The following is a 16,942-nucleotide window of genomic DNA, read 5'->3' as shown; positions in this document are numbered from 1 at the left end:
GAAGGGCAGCAGGGCCCTGAGTTAAGTGCAATGACGGTTGGGGCCACAGAGAGCCACCCCAGCCCAATAGTGCAAGGTGTGCCAGGCGGCAGGTGCAGAAGGACTTGTCAGGGGGGGCTTGGTGTCCTGTAAGACTCAGAGGACAGTCAGTCAGCAGGCAGAGCAGGAGCCAGGGAAGGTTAGCAGGGGACAGGGAGCGAGAAAGAAGAGGAGAAAAGGAAGGTATTGAGGAGAATTTGGAAATTAATGAGATCTGGCTCGAGGCGAAGAGAGGCAGGAACCATTCCAGAGGGAGGCACTTGCAGAGGAGAGATATCTACCACCCATTCTCTGCTTGGAGAAGTGACTCCTCACACACAGAGAATTCGAGGTAGGTGGCCCTAGGAGGAAGGGAATAAGGACGAGAGAGTTGAAGTTAGTAAGGGCCACAGCTCCAGAAGTCCTTGTGGACCATGCAGAAGGTCTTACACTTGATCCTTGCAGCCACCCCGGAGCCAGTGGTGGGATTTCAGGGCTGGAGAGATACGGTCCCTAGGTTTGAAGGCAAGGAAAGGTCTTGCGGTCTTGTTCTGGATGAGTTGAAGAGGGCAGAGAGTGGAGTTAGGCAGATTGAGAAAGAAGCTGTTGCAGTAGTCAAGCCTACAGAGAACTATGGCTCTGGAGACAGTGAGCTATGGGGAGGTGAGAAAAGGGAGAATACCTCTGAGAAGCTGCAGGTGGAAATAGGCCTTCTTGGCAAGGTCCATCATGTGTGGAAAGAAGGAGAACACGGAGTCGAAGATGACCCCCAAGGTGTTTGCCTTACAAGATGGTGAGGGCAGAGTGCCCAAGGAGGGCAGCCAGAGTGAGAGAGGAAAAGTGGCAGCTAGGGTCCCAATGAAAAAAATAGTCTTACCGCATTAAAACAGAGATTGATAGAGGTGCACCATAACTGAATAGTGGATAGACGGTAAGGGATGAGCGAGGAGGAGGAGGAGGCTGAGGGCAGCATGAAAGAGAGCTGTGTGTCATCCGCATAACACTGAAAGTTAGAGGAGAAGGTAGAGGTCAGGAGGGCCAAAGGGGCCAGATAGACATTGAAGAGCCAGGGGGAGAGTATAGAGCCCTGGGGAACACCACATGTAGAGAGAGAGGTGGTGGAGAAATAGGACCTAAACTGAATCTGGGAATGTTGATCCAGGAGGAAGGTGGTTAGCCAGGCCAGAGCCTGACCCATGATGCCAAGGGTCTCGTGGAGATGAGTAATCAGGATGTTGTGGTTGACTGTGTCAAATGCAGAGGAACGGCCTAGGAAAATGAGGACAGAGGGAGAGCTAGAGTCAAGATTAGAGAGCAGATCTTCAAAGGTGTTCAGGATGGCAGTTTCAGTGCCTCTGGCTGTTCTGAAGCCAGACTGATGGTCATGGAGACAACCAACAGATTCAGTGTGGTAAGTTGGCTGGGAAATAGCCAGTTTCTCCTGGAGTTTGGCCAGGAAAGGAGTGATAAAGGAGATCAGGCGATAGTTTGCTGGAATGAAGGGTTGGAAGAAGGCTTTTTTCATAGTGGGTGCACAAGGGAGAGCTTAAGAAGAGAAGGGAAAGATTCAATGGTGAATGAGTGATTACAGATTTCGGCAAAGGCTGAAGCAAGAGAACCAATGTTGTCCTTAATGGTTTTGGAGGAGCAAAGTGTCACCTGTTTGTATGAGACTTTCATAGACCGGACCTGTCTGGAAACATCAACAGGTGTTACAGGAGAAAGGGAAGAGAACAGGAGAGGAGAGGGACAGCCAAGGAGGGCATGAGAGAGGTAGAGGGAGAGAGGAGAGGAGGAGAGTGTGGACAGGATGTCCTAGATTTTAGTGGAGAAATGAGAAGCCTGTGTCGTGCAGAGCCCGTAGGTAAGTGTAGAAGAGATAGATATTGCAGTAAGATTGGCCAGGTCCTTTCGGTTTTGAAAGGTTTGGCCGTGTTGATATAGGCCGTAGAGATGCAGGCTTGAATATAGACCCTCTTCTTATTGAGACAAGGTTGGAAATCTGTTACCCCAGGAAAAGGGATAGGTCAGCATGTATAAGAAAGAGAGTATACTTGAGAAAGGCATTTCGGGAATACAGACCCGTGAGCTAAGAAAGATAGGTCACATACACAAAACAGCACCCTGGGAGGATGTGGAGTATAATTGGGAGTTGAGCAACCACAATCCTCGAGGGGAGAGTGATATACAAGAGGGGTTTGAGCCCTACAAGGGGGAGAGAAGGAACCTCAACAGAACTAAGATAATCTCGAAGAAATTGGGAGGGTACAAGATCAGTCCCCTAAAATATTAACAGAACTTAATCCAGAGGGTAACCAAAGATTATTTACAAATTATTTATTGTGTGGAACAATAGAATGAGTAGAAACTGTGACAAAACACAGCGCCCAGGGAAAGGGAGTCATATTCCTGGCCTTATTCCTGGACTATATTAGTGGTTGGGTCAGAATACGTTTAATTTGGACAGTGAACGTACTTGCTTTGGACATTCACGCTGACTGGCAAGCACCTTAGTTTGTAAAATAGGTAGGGATAGGGAAAGATAAAAGTTCAAAGTTATTTTACTTTGAATAAACAATATAGTTAAAAGTCTCTAGAGTGTCCACCTCCTTCTTCTGATCCACCACAGTATGCATACACAATGGACAAATGATTTTCGTTGCATGCCATGGTGGAGAGGGGGCATGGAACAGATATACCATTTCCGCCACTGGATCCTACTAGCATTTGGAGCATTCCAAGGAAACCCACAAGCTTGGAAGCCGGGTGAATCTATTTAAGATGCTGCCTGCCTTGAATAAGGCGAGATTCACCACCCTTTTACACCCACCTATTGCATTTCATAGTGCAAATGACAAATATTGCACCCTGGGAACCATTTTGCATCTAAATGCAAATGTAACAGGTCCCCTTGGTACAAAATACACTTTTCACAAACAAGACCTCAAAGAAGACTAAGACATTCCAAAGCAACAACATTTGGATAATATGAGTCTCTGCAGCTCCCCTCTGGCGATGATATGGGTTTCTCCACCACCCAACGCAATCTCTGGTGATGATATGATATATGGCATTCATAACGCGCCTATACACAAGTGTTTCAAGGCGCGACGAGGCATGGGAGGGGGTACAGAGGGAAGGCAGACAACGATCCTACTAGGCCAGGTGTCATTCAGATGGCGCAAGTGCATGGTTCTCCACACCAGACAACTCCCTCTGTGGTGGCAATATGGGTCTCTAGACCACCAAAATGCCTTTCTGGTGATAACATGGCTCTCTGCACCAGCCAGCCCCCTCTCAGTCCTTAATGTGGGTCTCTGACCACACAACTCCCCCTTTGGTGAAAACATCTGTCTCTACACTACCCAAATCTTTCTATGGTGATGATATGGGGTCTGCACTACCCAGATTACTCTCTTAAGATATGACTCTCTACACCACCATACTCCTTCTGTGATGGTAATATGGGTATCTACGCCACCCAACTCACTCTCTGGTGATGCTGTGTGTCTCCACACCAGACAATCCCCACTGTGATGGTGGTATGGGTATCTACACCACCCAAATAGCTATCTGTTGATAATATGACTCTCTAACCCACACATCAATAGATGAACTGAGAGATGAAGGAAAGACAGCACTCCTCCTTTTACTTGATCTCTCAGCTGCATTTGATCTCGTGAACCACAAGGTCCTCTGCAGACATTTGGATTCTGCTGCTCACTTCTCCACCCAGGCCATCAGATGGATAGAATCCTTTCTGAGTGAGAGAACTATGAGAATTGTTTCCCCCTCGGCAGCTGCATACCCTAAACCTATCACATGTGGAGTCCCCCAGGGCTCCTGTGTCTCCCAACATATTCACCATACCTCTTTTCGATGATTTGGACCATCTAGGTATCACTTACACTAACTATGCAGATGATACAGAGATTCTCCTCTCGCTTTCTGGGTATCATAGCAAGAACAGGGAGTTGGTGAATAGAGTGTATCTTATCATTCAGGCATGGATGGCATCTCATGGCCTTTGCCTGAAAGATGATAAGACAGAGTTAACCATTCTGGGCACACAGCCCAATATCAACAAATTAGGCCTTGACTATTCCGCGTTCAGTATTGACGGTAACGTCATTAAGGTTTCTAGGGAAGTAAAAACGCTTGGTTTTTACCTTGATTCTACCATGTCATTCACTAAACAGGTCAACTCTTTAGCATCAACTACAGCCTACACCTGTAAATTAATAAGAGCAGGTAAACCCTTCTTATCCAACGATAGCTGTATGATCCTGGCGAGAGCCTTAATACTCTCCCGACTCGACTACTGCAATGCCCTTCACAGCGGTGCCATCACCCAAAGGCTCCAAACTCTACAAAATAATGCCCTTAGAGCGGCACTTGGCATAAATAAAAGGGAGCGTATCTCCTCTATTAGACGCCAACACAAATGGCTTTCTACTGATAACAAAATCCATCTAAAAATGATCTCCCTGACCCACAAAGCTCTCAATAATGCGGCTCCTAGCTACTTGTCAGATCAAATAAAGAGAAAAATATCTAGCAGACAACAAGAACTGTCAATTCAAACTGTCTGTTAGTACCTAGATATAAACTCACCAAAATTGGCGGCATCAGTTACCCTGTGATAGCTGCCAAACTGTGGAATGCTCTGCCACACAACTTGAGAGCAGTCCAACCGCTCTCACACTTCAGAAGGAACTTCATCAAGCACATCAACTCTAATAACTTGTAGTTACCCCTGCAAACACCCCTGTATCGTTAGTCTAAATGGATTGTATATATGTATTATTAAGAGTCGATCAACAAATGTATATAACATTAACATAGCCTGTAAACCTTGCATCCTGTATATTAATTGTATGTAACCATTTGCCTATACCTACATCAGTGTAAATATGTAAACTGTACATTTCTGCACCATTGTCAATTTTGTAACATTGTAAATTCCAGATTCTTGTAACATTGTAAGCTTTGCACATTCTTTTCTGCTGTGCCCGGTTACCTCTGGGTCTGGCGCACATTATAAATTAATAAACAAGCAAACAAACAAACAAACAAACAACTCACTCTCTGGTAATATCAGTGGTCGAAGTGGGCGGGAGCGTTTGGGAGTGGTGCTCCTATACTTCTTTTAAATAGGTTTTACCGTTCGTATACTTTTATGTTAAAAAGAAAGCGTTCAGAACGGTTTCGTTTTAATATAAAGGTGTAGGAACACATTGAAACTTGCACTTTCATTGCAATGCACTGGATGTTCCCTTAAACATCAGGCACATGTGTTTTGGGTTTTGTATTGTGCATGGGAGGGGGTGAATCAATGGGGTTTGTGGGGAGAGGTGCAGGCCAGTAGGGAACATAGTTCCACTACTTCTTTTCGTACACTTCAACCACTGGGTAATATGTCTCTTTACACCACCCAACTCCTTCTGTGATAGTAATATGGGTCTCTCCATCAACCAACTCCCTCTCGGGTCATAATATGGGCCTCCACATCTCCCACTCTGTTGAAAACATGTGTCTCTACACCACCCAACTCACTCTCTGGTGATATGACTCTCCACACCACCCAGCTCCTTCTGTGATGGTAATATTGGTATCTTCTAAGGAATTGGTGCAAAGAAAAACTCTGCAGCATATAGTGGTGGAATATCCTGCCTTAAATTTTAAACGGAAATCATCCCTTAAAATTGAACGTAACATATGTTGTCCTACAACTGTGAGTGAGATATGGCGAATTATCTCTTCCTGCCCTAGACTATCAGTGAACATTGCCCTCGTGCATTCTCTGGATTCAGTGTTTCCTCAATTGCCAGCTTATATTTAAGATGCTGGATATATACTTCCTTCCTCTAAGGGAGAGTTGAGTTATGTTAGACTACAGTGAACATCTAAGAGTGATGAGCATATGTTTCTACTTTATACTTTGTGTGATGAAGTTTTTTAAAAATAACTGTATATTTTGAATGCCTGAGGATGCCTTTTAAGCAAAGATATTAATTCCAAGGATTGTTAATTCTAAAATATGAACTGTCACACTATGAACCAAAAATGTATTAGTCACAGTAGATTATTTGGTTTTCTTGTTGTTTTAAATTCTTTGTTTTAAACAATTTGCATTAATGTATGAAATATTGTAATGAATGTTTTGATATGGTTTTTGTAATGAATTTGAAAGGTTGATTAAATCAGCCAACCAAATAAAAAAAAAATAATAATAATTACATGGCCTGCGGTAGCAGCCATGTAGTTATGGTTAAGTTGCTAAACCCATAGGAAGAGCACTTTTTGGGCTGCTTGCAAAGTTTGGTGAGGTTTGGTCAAGGGGGGGGGGGCAAAGTTATATGGGGGTCCCGCATTTCTTTTTTTCCCATAGACTGAATGGAGAAAAAGCTTTGCTCAGGCCTACAGCCCAAACCGCTGGGCCGATTTTCACCAAATGTGTGGCAGGAGCGGCAGGTTGGTCCCGAAAGCTTGCATTTGTAAATTTGGTGGAAACCCGTCCAGTAGATTTTTCAATCATATTTGTGATGTCATCTGTGATGTCATGGGTGTTATTCTTAGCAGTGCACAGAGGTGGCATAAGTTATGGTTGCTTAGCTTGCCATATCTGACGAATTTCTTGGGTTTTTCGGTTTTAATTGTAACCATAAAGTCCCTTTAACAAAGCTTTTTCGTTGAATGTATATATATATATATATATATATATATATATATATATATATATATATATGATATTATGGGTATCTACATCATCCAAACACCACTCTGGTGATACTATGGGCCTCATTTCGAAGTGGGCGGTAAGGGATACCAGGCACCGGTAAGGATACCGGTGCCGGTAATCCCTTACCGCCTGATTCCAGGGTCCCTTAGCAGGAACTGTGAAGGACGTGTGGTCTGACCACACGTTCTTTACGGGACCCATTAAGGGACCTTGGAGCTAATAACGGGCCCGCAATTAGCAGGCCCATTCTTAGCGCCTTCCCATTGAGCCCTATGGGGGCTCAAATGGGAATGGGGAATGTCATTTGGAATGGGGACTTACCATGTCCGCCTAGGGTGCAATGTCCCGGTAAGTCCCCTCTCCACCAGACCGGACCCGGGCACGATTTTTGAGGCAGCCATGACTCTCTATACCATCCAACAACCTCTCTGGTCAAAATATGGGTCTCTAACCCACACAACTCCCCTCTGGTGAAAACATGTCTCTACAAAACCCACACACTCTCTGGTGATAATATCGTCTTCTGCATCACCAAGCTCACTCTCATCTCACTCTCTGGTGACCATGTGGGTCTCCACGCCACCCAACTCACTCTCTGGTGACCATGTGGGTCTCCACGCCACCCAACTCACTCACAGGTGACATCACTCAATTCCCTTTGGTACCGCGGTACGGCAGAGTACTGTAGAACACACAGTATTTAGAAACCCATAGAATGTATGCTTAACAATAAAAACAATTATATTCTGCCCTTAGCAGTATGCACGTGTAAATGGAAAGGGGGAGGAGGCCCTTTGTGTCTTTGTGGTACCACAGACAATGTGCTTCATTTTTTTGGTTTTGCCCCCTCTATACAGACCTTAGGTACATCTGGCTGCTAAATACACTTAGTGTATTCTATTGGCCATTCCAAGATGGCTGCCCCCGCATGCAACGGTGTGCCTGGGCCTTTGTGTGTGTGTGTGTTGGGCCTGACTGACTGGGACTATGTTCTTACTGGCTTATGGGATAGCCAGCAGGCTTGGCCGGCCCTCCCTCCAAGGCCCACTCCTATGGCCCCTGTCAACTACCTGTCGTCTATCCAGTCGGCTTGGGCAGCCCCCCATGATGTTTGTTCCCTCCTACATCCCCATGACCCCGTGATTGGTGTTTGTTCCCCCCTCCCCATGCCCCCTTGTGATTGTCGTTTCTTCCCCCCTCTACATGCTCCCCCTGATTGTCCTTTGTTCCCCCCTCCCTCCACATGCCCCCTTGTGATTGTCCTTTGTTCCCCCCTCCTTCCCCATGCCCCTTGTGATTGTCCTTTGTTCCCCCTCCCTCCCCATACCCCCTGTGATTGTCCTTTGTTCCCCTCTGCCTACCCATGCCCCCTGAATGTCCTTTGTCCCCCCCTGAATGTCCTTTGTTCCCCCTCCCTCCCCATGCCCCTGTGTTTGTCCTTTGTTCCCCTCTGCCTCCCCATACCCCCTGTGATTGTCCTTTGTTACCCCCTCCCTCTCCATGCCCCCCTGAATGTCTTTTGTTCCCCTCTCCCTCCCCATGCCCCCCTGAGTGTCCTTTGTTCCCCCTCCCTCCCCATGCCCCCTGTGATTGTCCTTTGTTCCCCCCTGCCTCCCCATGCCCCCCGTGATTGTCCTTTGTTCCCCCCTCCCTGCCCACCCCCTGTGATTGTCCTTTGTTCCCCCCTCCCTCCCCATGCCCCCTGTGATTGTTGTTTGTTCCTCCCTCCCTCCCCATGCCCCCCGAGATTGTCCTCTGTTCCTGTTCCCTCCCCATGCCCCCTGTACAGGTTTTGTGTGACCCCCCTCCCCTGCCCCCCTTGTTATTATGTTCTTCTCCTTCTCCCTCTTTCCTTTCCCCCCTCCCCCATCACCCCCTCCTCCTGTTAGATTCTGGCATTACCTCAATTGCCGTCAGGCATAGTAATGTAACAGCCGGTCTGTCTCATTCCCTTCCCTCCCCTCTTCTACTCCCCTCCCTCTCACTTTGTTCTGCCCCCTCCCTGCCTTGGGGCTGTTGTGTGTGTCCCCCACCCTCCCCATGCCCCCCGATGGTTGTGTGTGCCCCCCCCACCTTCTCCCTGCCCCTCTATTATGATACTGTATGCCCACACCCCCCTCCCTTGCCCACCTGATGGTGTTTTCTTTCCTTCTCCTTCTCCTTCTCTCCCTTCCTCACTCCCCCCTCCTCCCTTCCTCCTGTTTCATGCTGGCATTACCTAAATTGCCATCAGGCACAGTAATGTAGCCCCCGGTTTGTCTCATTCCCCAGATGGTCCTTCCCTCCTCCCCTCACTTTCATTTTTAATAGCACTTACTCTATCATCTTGTCTCCTGACCTGTGTGATAGCAGCTTGTTTGTCTCCTTCCCTTTCCCTCCTTGTCCTCCCCTCCGTCTCCCCCTCCAGTATTACCTGACGTGACGTAATAGTAGCTTGTCTTGTTCTTCTCGCTCTCCTTACTCCAACCCCTGTTCCTCCCTTCCCTCCTTTTGTTAAAATCCGGTACTACAACAATTGTCGTTAGGCATAGTAATGTAGCTGCTTGTCTGTCTCACTCTCCCCCACTCCCCCAACCCCTCCACTTCATTGTTCTTGGCACTTGCACTATCTGAAATGTCGTCAGGCTTATTATGATAGTTATTTTTCACATTCTGAATGTATCAAGGACTGTAAGAATGTCACTGTATTCTCCCATGTCCCTGCCTTGAAGCGCCTTGAAACACATTGTGTAAAGGCGCTATACAATCAAACAAGTGATAGTGGTTTGAGACACTATAGACCTGCCTTCATATTCTTATTGATGTGTTCGGAGGTTAAAGTTGCATTTGCCTTGGGCTTTTACTTAATCCAGACATGGTCACGCATAGCAAGGGCTATTAGAACCTTATAGGAATTACCATGTCGGTGTTATGTTTTCGGGATGTGGGAGATTGGAGAAATATGTATCAAATGTGAACACCTACATGGACTTTGGAAACTGTGCATGCCTTTCTCTCGTTGGTATATTGTTATGCTGACAAAATAGTTTGTAGTGTAAACATGAGGAGGACTTTATGGTTTTTATGAGACTTACATGTTGTTGATAACTGTTATTTGCACAAGGACGTTTAATATATGGCGGTGTCTGACAAAATAAAGAACATGTTGATGAAAAAGAGTACTAAAATATAATTCCAATAATACGAATAGCATCCAATCAAGATACAATAAATACTACAGAAAGTGTCGTCGCAAGAGGGCAGCGCTGCATAGTCCCCACAAAGCTTGGAATTCTCAATGCCAGTGAATGTAATCAAGCAATGAAAGGAATTAAATCAAGCAATCAGTGAAAGAAATCAAGCAATGAGTGAATGAAATTAATCAATCTGGGAAAGCAATCAAGCAATCAGTGAAAGAAATCAAGCAATGAGTGAATTAAATTAAGCAATATGGGAAAGAAATCAAGCAATCAGTGAAAGAAATCAAGCAATCCGTGAATGAAATCAAGAAAATGGGAAAGACATCAAGCAATCAGTGAATGAAATCAAGAAATCGGGAAAGAACTCAAGCAATCGGGAATAGAAATCAAGCAATCAGGGACACAGAATTAAGCAATCAGGGACAGAAATCAAGCAATCAGTGAACGAAATCAAGCAATCAGTGAATGGAATCACCAAAGTCGGAACTAAGAGTCAAAGTTTAGAAAATAAAATAAATGGCTTAATAACTTTCATATCATCATAAACAACAACTTTGTGTGGATAAAATAGATTTCATGTCAAGGAAGTTAAAAATAGCAGATTTCGCCAGTGCAATAATATCTAAAGGGAAGGATCATCAGGCCTGGCATGGAAGGATAAAAAAACGCCAGGAACCACTGCCTCGTGGCGACTCATGGAGTCAAGGGACACCTATTGATTAGTGTCAGCAAAAAGGAGAAGCTGTTTGCACCTTTCTCCCCAGAAGGCAGTCCAGGAGATAGTGGATATCACTCGAGGTGAAAGTGGCAGGTACAGCTGTGTGTATGCGATGTAGCATCACACAGGGGTGCCCCACTCAGTGACCTCATCTCAGAGTGGCTCCAATTATAATGTAAACATCGTGGGTGTGAGTCTCAACCGCCAGGGCACTTCTTCAGCACAGTGGGTGGGGATGGGGGCTAAGACTGAGCCAATCCTGGTGGCAAAGCCAAAGCCAGTCCCACACTGACACAGCCACACTGCTTGAACAGCAAGGATTGGACCAATTAAGAGCCAGGCCCCCCTGATGCTCTTGAAGGATGCCAGGGACTACCTCAGAACATTGCTCCCCTTCATTTGAGTGTACGGGCAATGTCAGAGTAACTCAGTACTAAACCTCTCTTGGAGAGCAAGCCCAGGCACTCACAATACTTCTTGGGAAAGCAGAACACTCCAGAGATGCAGCTTGACACACTCGTACTCACAGTTCCACAAGGTCACACTGAGCACCCCGCTCGTTGTGTTTAGTGAGCCCTTGGGACCAGGAAAGCAATGACAAGTTGTGATGTCTGGTGGTAATAAGTGGGGCTTCCTCGTCGGCCCAACTCCTGTCCCCATCTATCATACTTTCTATCACCAGGAGCAGATGGTTTTTAAACCCTTCAGCCTAGAAGACCCACCTTTGGTGAAAATGAACATGTTTCCCAAACTCTGGAACAGACCCCACCAGCCGCCCACCCAAACCTCTGGATTTTCTCCCTACTGAGTCCTGTTCAGGGACCACTAGGGTTTGTTGCAACAATGAACTTTGGCCACTGCCTGGAAATATTCCAAGCAAAACCTACCCAAGAGACTCAGAATGGGGGTTGATAATATCACAGCCTGAAACCAACCCTGAGGGTGAGAATATATAGGCCTGACAATTACCTTCATTTAGGGGGAAAAGAATAGTCTGGCAGGTGGGTGTCCGTAGCAAGCAGCTATTCATAGGCCTTGGACGGAGGCTGTCAAGAAGCAAGTAGGGTGCTATATCCCTAGAATTGAGACAGTCAAACAGTGAGCAGGAAGCTAAATCTTCTGATATGAAGTGAACAGGGTACTATATCCCTAGGATTAAGATTGTCAAGAAGCAAACAGGGCACTATATCCTTCGCAATAATGGCAAGAAGCAAGCAAGGCACTATATCCTTCGCAATAATGGCAAGAAGCAAGCAAAGTACTATATCCTTCGCAATAATGGCAAGAAGCAAGCAAAGCACTATATCCTTCGCAATAATGGCAAGAAGCAAGCAAGGCACTATATCCTTCGCAATAATGGCAAGAAGCAAGCAAGGCACTATATTCCTTGTAATAATGGCAAGAAGCAAAATGGTCACTATATCCCTAGGGTTGGGCTTGTCAAGAAGCAAACACGGCACTATATCCCTCAAAATAAGGGCAAGTATCAAACAGGGTGTTATATCCTTCACAATAATGGCAAGAAGCAAACAGGGCACTATATCCCTCAAAATAAGGGCAAGAAACAAACAGGGTGCTAGATGGCCCAACATGCTACAAATCTACATAACCTCCCACATCTTGAGTTTCACACTGACAGGGTCAGACTCAGCAACAACCCCAGGATTTTTTTCAGGGCGGTATTTCTTACCTGAGTCTACTTTTATTCCTGGCAACCCGTGTAAGAGTGTAGCGGTTGATAGTGTAAAAGTAATCGTGGTACGGGATGTCATGGGTGAGGACCTCTGCATCAATCACATAGCACTCGCTCTCCTGACTCGCCTTGTATAGGGTCTGTAAAGAAAACAGGACACAAGAGCTCATCAACAGCCATCCCAGGTACTTACCACAGAACCCGGTAAATGTTTGTTCCACAAACAACACTATGATTTGCTGGTAACCAGTGATTTCATTGCAGGAACAAATAGAGACACAATAAATAAAGGGGTACAAATAACAAAATACAAAATGAAGAGGATAGAAAACAGTGCCAGGATGGGAAAATATCAAAATATTGCCAATAATATAGTCTTGCAGGTTTTCCTTTAAGTGGGGGAAACAACAAGTTCATACTTCACTTAAAAAAAAGTATAAAGAGATGGACAAAAAAAGAGGAAAGGCAGGTATAGGTGGGCACAACAGAGAAGTATAAGGGGCCCCAGGGGTCGGTGTGTACTACCCAAAAAAGGGTATTAGCAAGGCGAAAATAGGTAGAATGTAATATGGTAAAAGTGAAGACATTTTAAAAGCACAAAACTAGGATTATTTAAAAGATCCACAAGATGGCAGTCACAGACTATAGAAAGAGTAGATGTATTCATCTGCAGGTAAATAATATGGGATATGTAACAGGTATGTCAATATTTTTGATAAAGTTATTAATGTGTTTTTATGAATGTATTTAGATGTTTTGTCAGCAATACAATCAAATATAACCTGATGTGCTAATGTGTATGGCCTGTATCGTAGCGCAGGTGATTAACTTCCCTACAGCTGAGAAGCGCATAGTATACCTGACTGAGAAACATGGTACACTTTTGCCATCTACCTCATTGCACACCTAAAGGTTACAGAGCTGAACTCAAGGTCTACGGCTAATGGCTCCTACTAGCAAATTACTTCCCACCGTACCATGCTGGCACTTAACTCCGTCAATGCAGTGACCAACCCTCAAAGGGGTCCATGCAAAAGATTAGACCCATTTTGGTTGAAAGTTTGCGCTACATCCATCTGCTAATTACCACCCATTTTGTTACAAAAATGACTCATGACCAAAACAAATGGATTTTTGAGACAGGGCAATCATGTAATCACCAAAAAAACTGATTATAGGAAACCAACATTTTCCCGTAAAATAATATTTATTTGGCAGATCAATACTATTTCCCAAACCCAAATATAACCCCAGCCACGGCCCTGATTCACAGTCTGGCAAATCACAAATTTCCACTTTTAGTTTTAATTATAAGGATAATAACAAAAGTAACACTTGGAGAGCAAGATGAATTCAGGATGACTGGTGACGAAACCCATAAATTGGTAGTCTTGTGAGGGTACAATCACGGAATACAAAAGACACGTGCATTTCAAGAAAATGTTTTAAGTCATCTTAGTGGGCCTCGCTAGAAACGTATTCCTTGTGGAGAAACAGCTCAAACCTGTGATCAATTTTCTAAACTGCTGTGGTTCTCAAGCATCTGGGAGTCGGAATGTATTAGCCGAGATACTCAATCTATTTCTTAGAACCAACAAGCAAAGATGTGATGATGATGATGACTGATGTCCGGGCTCGTGAAGACAATAAAGCAGATGGTGTAGACATCCGCAAGACGACTAGGGGCCTCATTGTGATTTGGCCAGTAGCCGGTAAACCTGCTACTAATAACAGTTACCAGCACTTTTTCTGGACCGGCAAACTACAACTTTGCCGGTAGGGATGGAGGATTTACCTCCAGCTAAAAAATGCAGGGAAATCCGAACCCTACCAGCAGAAAACGGCTGGTATTACCGGCACGGTATTATCATTGACAGTAATACTATTATTGACGGTAATACCAGCCAAATCCCCATGGAGTTCTACGGGACTCCATGGAATTGGGATTTAGCGGTGTTTCAGCCACTTGGAACTTCCGGTAATTACAGCAGACTAAGTGGCAGAAACGGTAATTCCGTGTGTTGGTATCCTGTCGGTATTACCGGTGGAATACCACCAAACCTGTATTGAGGGGCTTATTTATAGTACATTTAAGCACTTGGCTTATCGTGATTTTTAAAAGGGACCCCACTTTACCAGTGGCCATAATTGTGAATCACACATTTCTGGATCTATAGAACCATCTGCTAAGATTCAGGTCGTGTGTATCTAGACTACTGACGGACTACTGGAAATCCCTCTTTTACCATTTAAAATGATATATTTTACTGCCGAACCCACTTATAAACTTCTTAACTATGTTCATGTTCCTTAGAACCAATTTCATCATACTTGTGGTGTTGTAATAATAGTTTTTTGGTGTTGTTTTTAAATAATTTGTGATCAGCACAAGATGTAGCTAGACTCGACTCAAGCACTTTGGTGACATAAATTCACTCAGTGGCCGCATATGAACATTTCATGAGATGAAGACATAACCCACTCTAGGAAGTAATACACTTAACAATTCATTCAAATTGATTAGTCCAAAGAAAGTACAGGCGCAATTAATTTACATATCGGTGTCCTGAAGCAGCCATAACCCGGCAGGGGGCCTAAACACAATAATAGTGCCGATACATCACATGCTTCTAAAGCCACTCTGTGATTGGTTAAATGCAAAACTCTTAAAAAAAATAACCAACACCCTCATCTTTCTAAAGTATGTCAAAATGTACTCTATCCAAAATATTATCAACACATTCACTGGCATCAGTGGCTATCTCAAAGATTAATGACAGAACACGTTCTATTGTGCTTGCAATATGTTATCAGCAGAGATTGCTCCATAACAAATTTGCATAAATATTTTCAAAGATTGCTGCAAGAAAAAAAGTAGCTAATCCTGCTGATATATAATTATTTGAAGGTGGGGGTAACTGTGCAATGCCCTGAATGGGGATAGCCCTCTTAATCCCTTGCTACTATTGATGGCCATCCAAACCCGTTGCTACAATTGTTGACCCTCCGAATCTCGTGCTACTATTGGTGGCCAGCCAAAATCTTTACTTCTATTGGTGGACTTCCATTCACCTTGCTACCATTAGTAGCCCCTCAAAACCCATGCTACTATTTTACCATTAGTAGCCCCTCAAAACCCTTGCTACAATTGGTGGCCATCCAAACCCTTTGATACCATTGGTGGCCCTCAGTCCTCTGTGCTACTATTGGTGGTCATCCATACCCTTTGCTACTATTGGTGTCCATCTATACCCTTTGCTACTATTGGTGGCCGTGCAAACCCTTTTCTACTATTGATGGCCATCTATACCCTTTGCTACTATTGGTGGCCATGCAAACCATTTGCTACTATTGGTGGCCATGCAAACCCTTTGCTACTATTGGCAGAGGTGTCACTTGTTCATATAGGAGATTCAAGGTGGATTTCACCTACAGCACAAGTGTCGATAAGCCTTTCTTCATTCATGCACCCTCTTCCTAAGCCATAAGGCTATCATTAGTTGGGGGTGTGTAAGGAAGGCGTGGTATCAAACAGTGAAGACAGATACAAGTGATCACAGTTCAAGGGTGTTTACTGAACTTCAAGGGGTTGGTAGAATGCCTATCTAAACCTAAATCTAAAGATGGGAGCAAGCTATGATCGTCAAATAATAATAACACAGTGGTGGCAGAGACTGTCAAAATAAAAGGGCCTTTACTAATAAACCTATTGCCAATCCTTAGTTCTAAATACAAAATGGTGTGGGATAACAATGCATGCAAAAGACAAGTGTTCAAGAAATTATATGTCAGGATAGTTAAGCAGTTGGCTTCCCTTCCCCACGTTTTCAGCACAGGGCAAGGCTGCATGTGCGAGCTTCGCACACACTGTGGATTCTTGTCCATGAGATACAATTTCAACACAAAGGCATCAGGGCCTTCCGCCAAAGTCTCGCTCACACCGACAGTCTCTTATTGCAGAGTGTGTGATGTAACAAACAAAACACAAATGTTCCTTTCCTTTGCCAAGGTTTTCACTTTCACAAGTTCAAGACTGGTCTCCCTCCTTTGTGCTTGGACCACAGGCCCCCCTCGTCCGGGCTCAGACCCCTTTTTTACAATGTTCACAATTTGGTCTCCCTCGTTTGTGCTTGGACCAAGGAACCCCTTGTCTGGGCTCAGATCCCTTTTGATACCAGAATCGAAGACTTTCGAATGTGTGATGGGTTTTGCATAAATCGTCGCAGGATCACTTAGATTAATTTCACACAATTTAAACTTTACATCAATCTTCTACTTTTGTTTCTTTTGTCAGGATACCGCATAGAGACCTTCGACTGAGCACAGCCACAGTGCCGGACCACTCTGTCAATGGTATCATATCTTTCCTTCTAATGTTCAATTATTCACCAGCAATTTAGCTTAATTCGAGTCTTTCATCATGCACGTTTAAAAATTCTTGTTCCAGCATTTGTTTTACATAGTTGCTGCTTGCATCCTTGACTTCATCACAGACTGGTCTGGCATCGGTCCCCCCAACTCAATGGCTGTGTTGTTCTCTGTCACTTCTTAGTTCTTGGAGCCAAGGGTGATACCACAGTGTCTGCTGCTCC

General features: G+C 44.6%; 1 protein-coding gene across 11 annotated transcripts in view; it reads right to left on the bottom strand.

Moving 5' to 3' along the window:
* The window catches only part of GRAMD1B (GRAM domain containing 1B), a 1,544,984-nt gene that overhangs the window by 100,610 nt on the left and 1,427,432 nt on the right, over nt 1–16,942 (bottom strand). For all 11 annotated transcript variants that reach the window (XM_069614089.1, XM_069614090.1, XM_069614092.1 and 8 more), the window contains one exon: nt 12,348–12,490. In XM_069614089.1, the coding sequence (XP_069470190.1) occupies nt 12,348–12,490 (143 nt within the window). The remainder of the gene's footprint in view (nt 1–12,347; nt 12,491–16,942) is intronic.

The sequence above is a fragment of the Ambystoma mexicanum genome, chromosome 9 (genome assembly GCF_040938575.1).
Source record: "Ambystoma mexicanum isolate Mex_15411 chromosome 9, UKY_AmexF1_1, whole genome shotgun sequence".
NCBI classification, from domain to species: Eukaryota; Metazoa; Chordata; class Amphibia; order Caudata; family Ambystomatidae; genus Ambystoma; species Ambystoma mexicanum.
The sequence above is the reverse complement of the archived record's forward strand: the minus strand, read 5'-3'. Positions and strand labels throughout refer to the sequence as shown.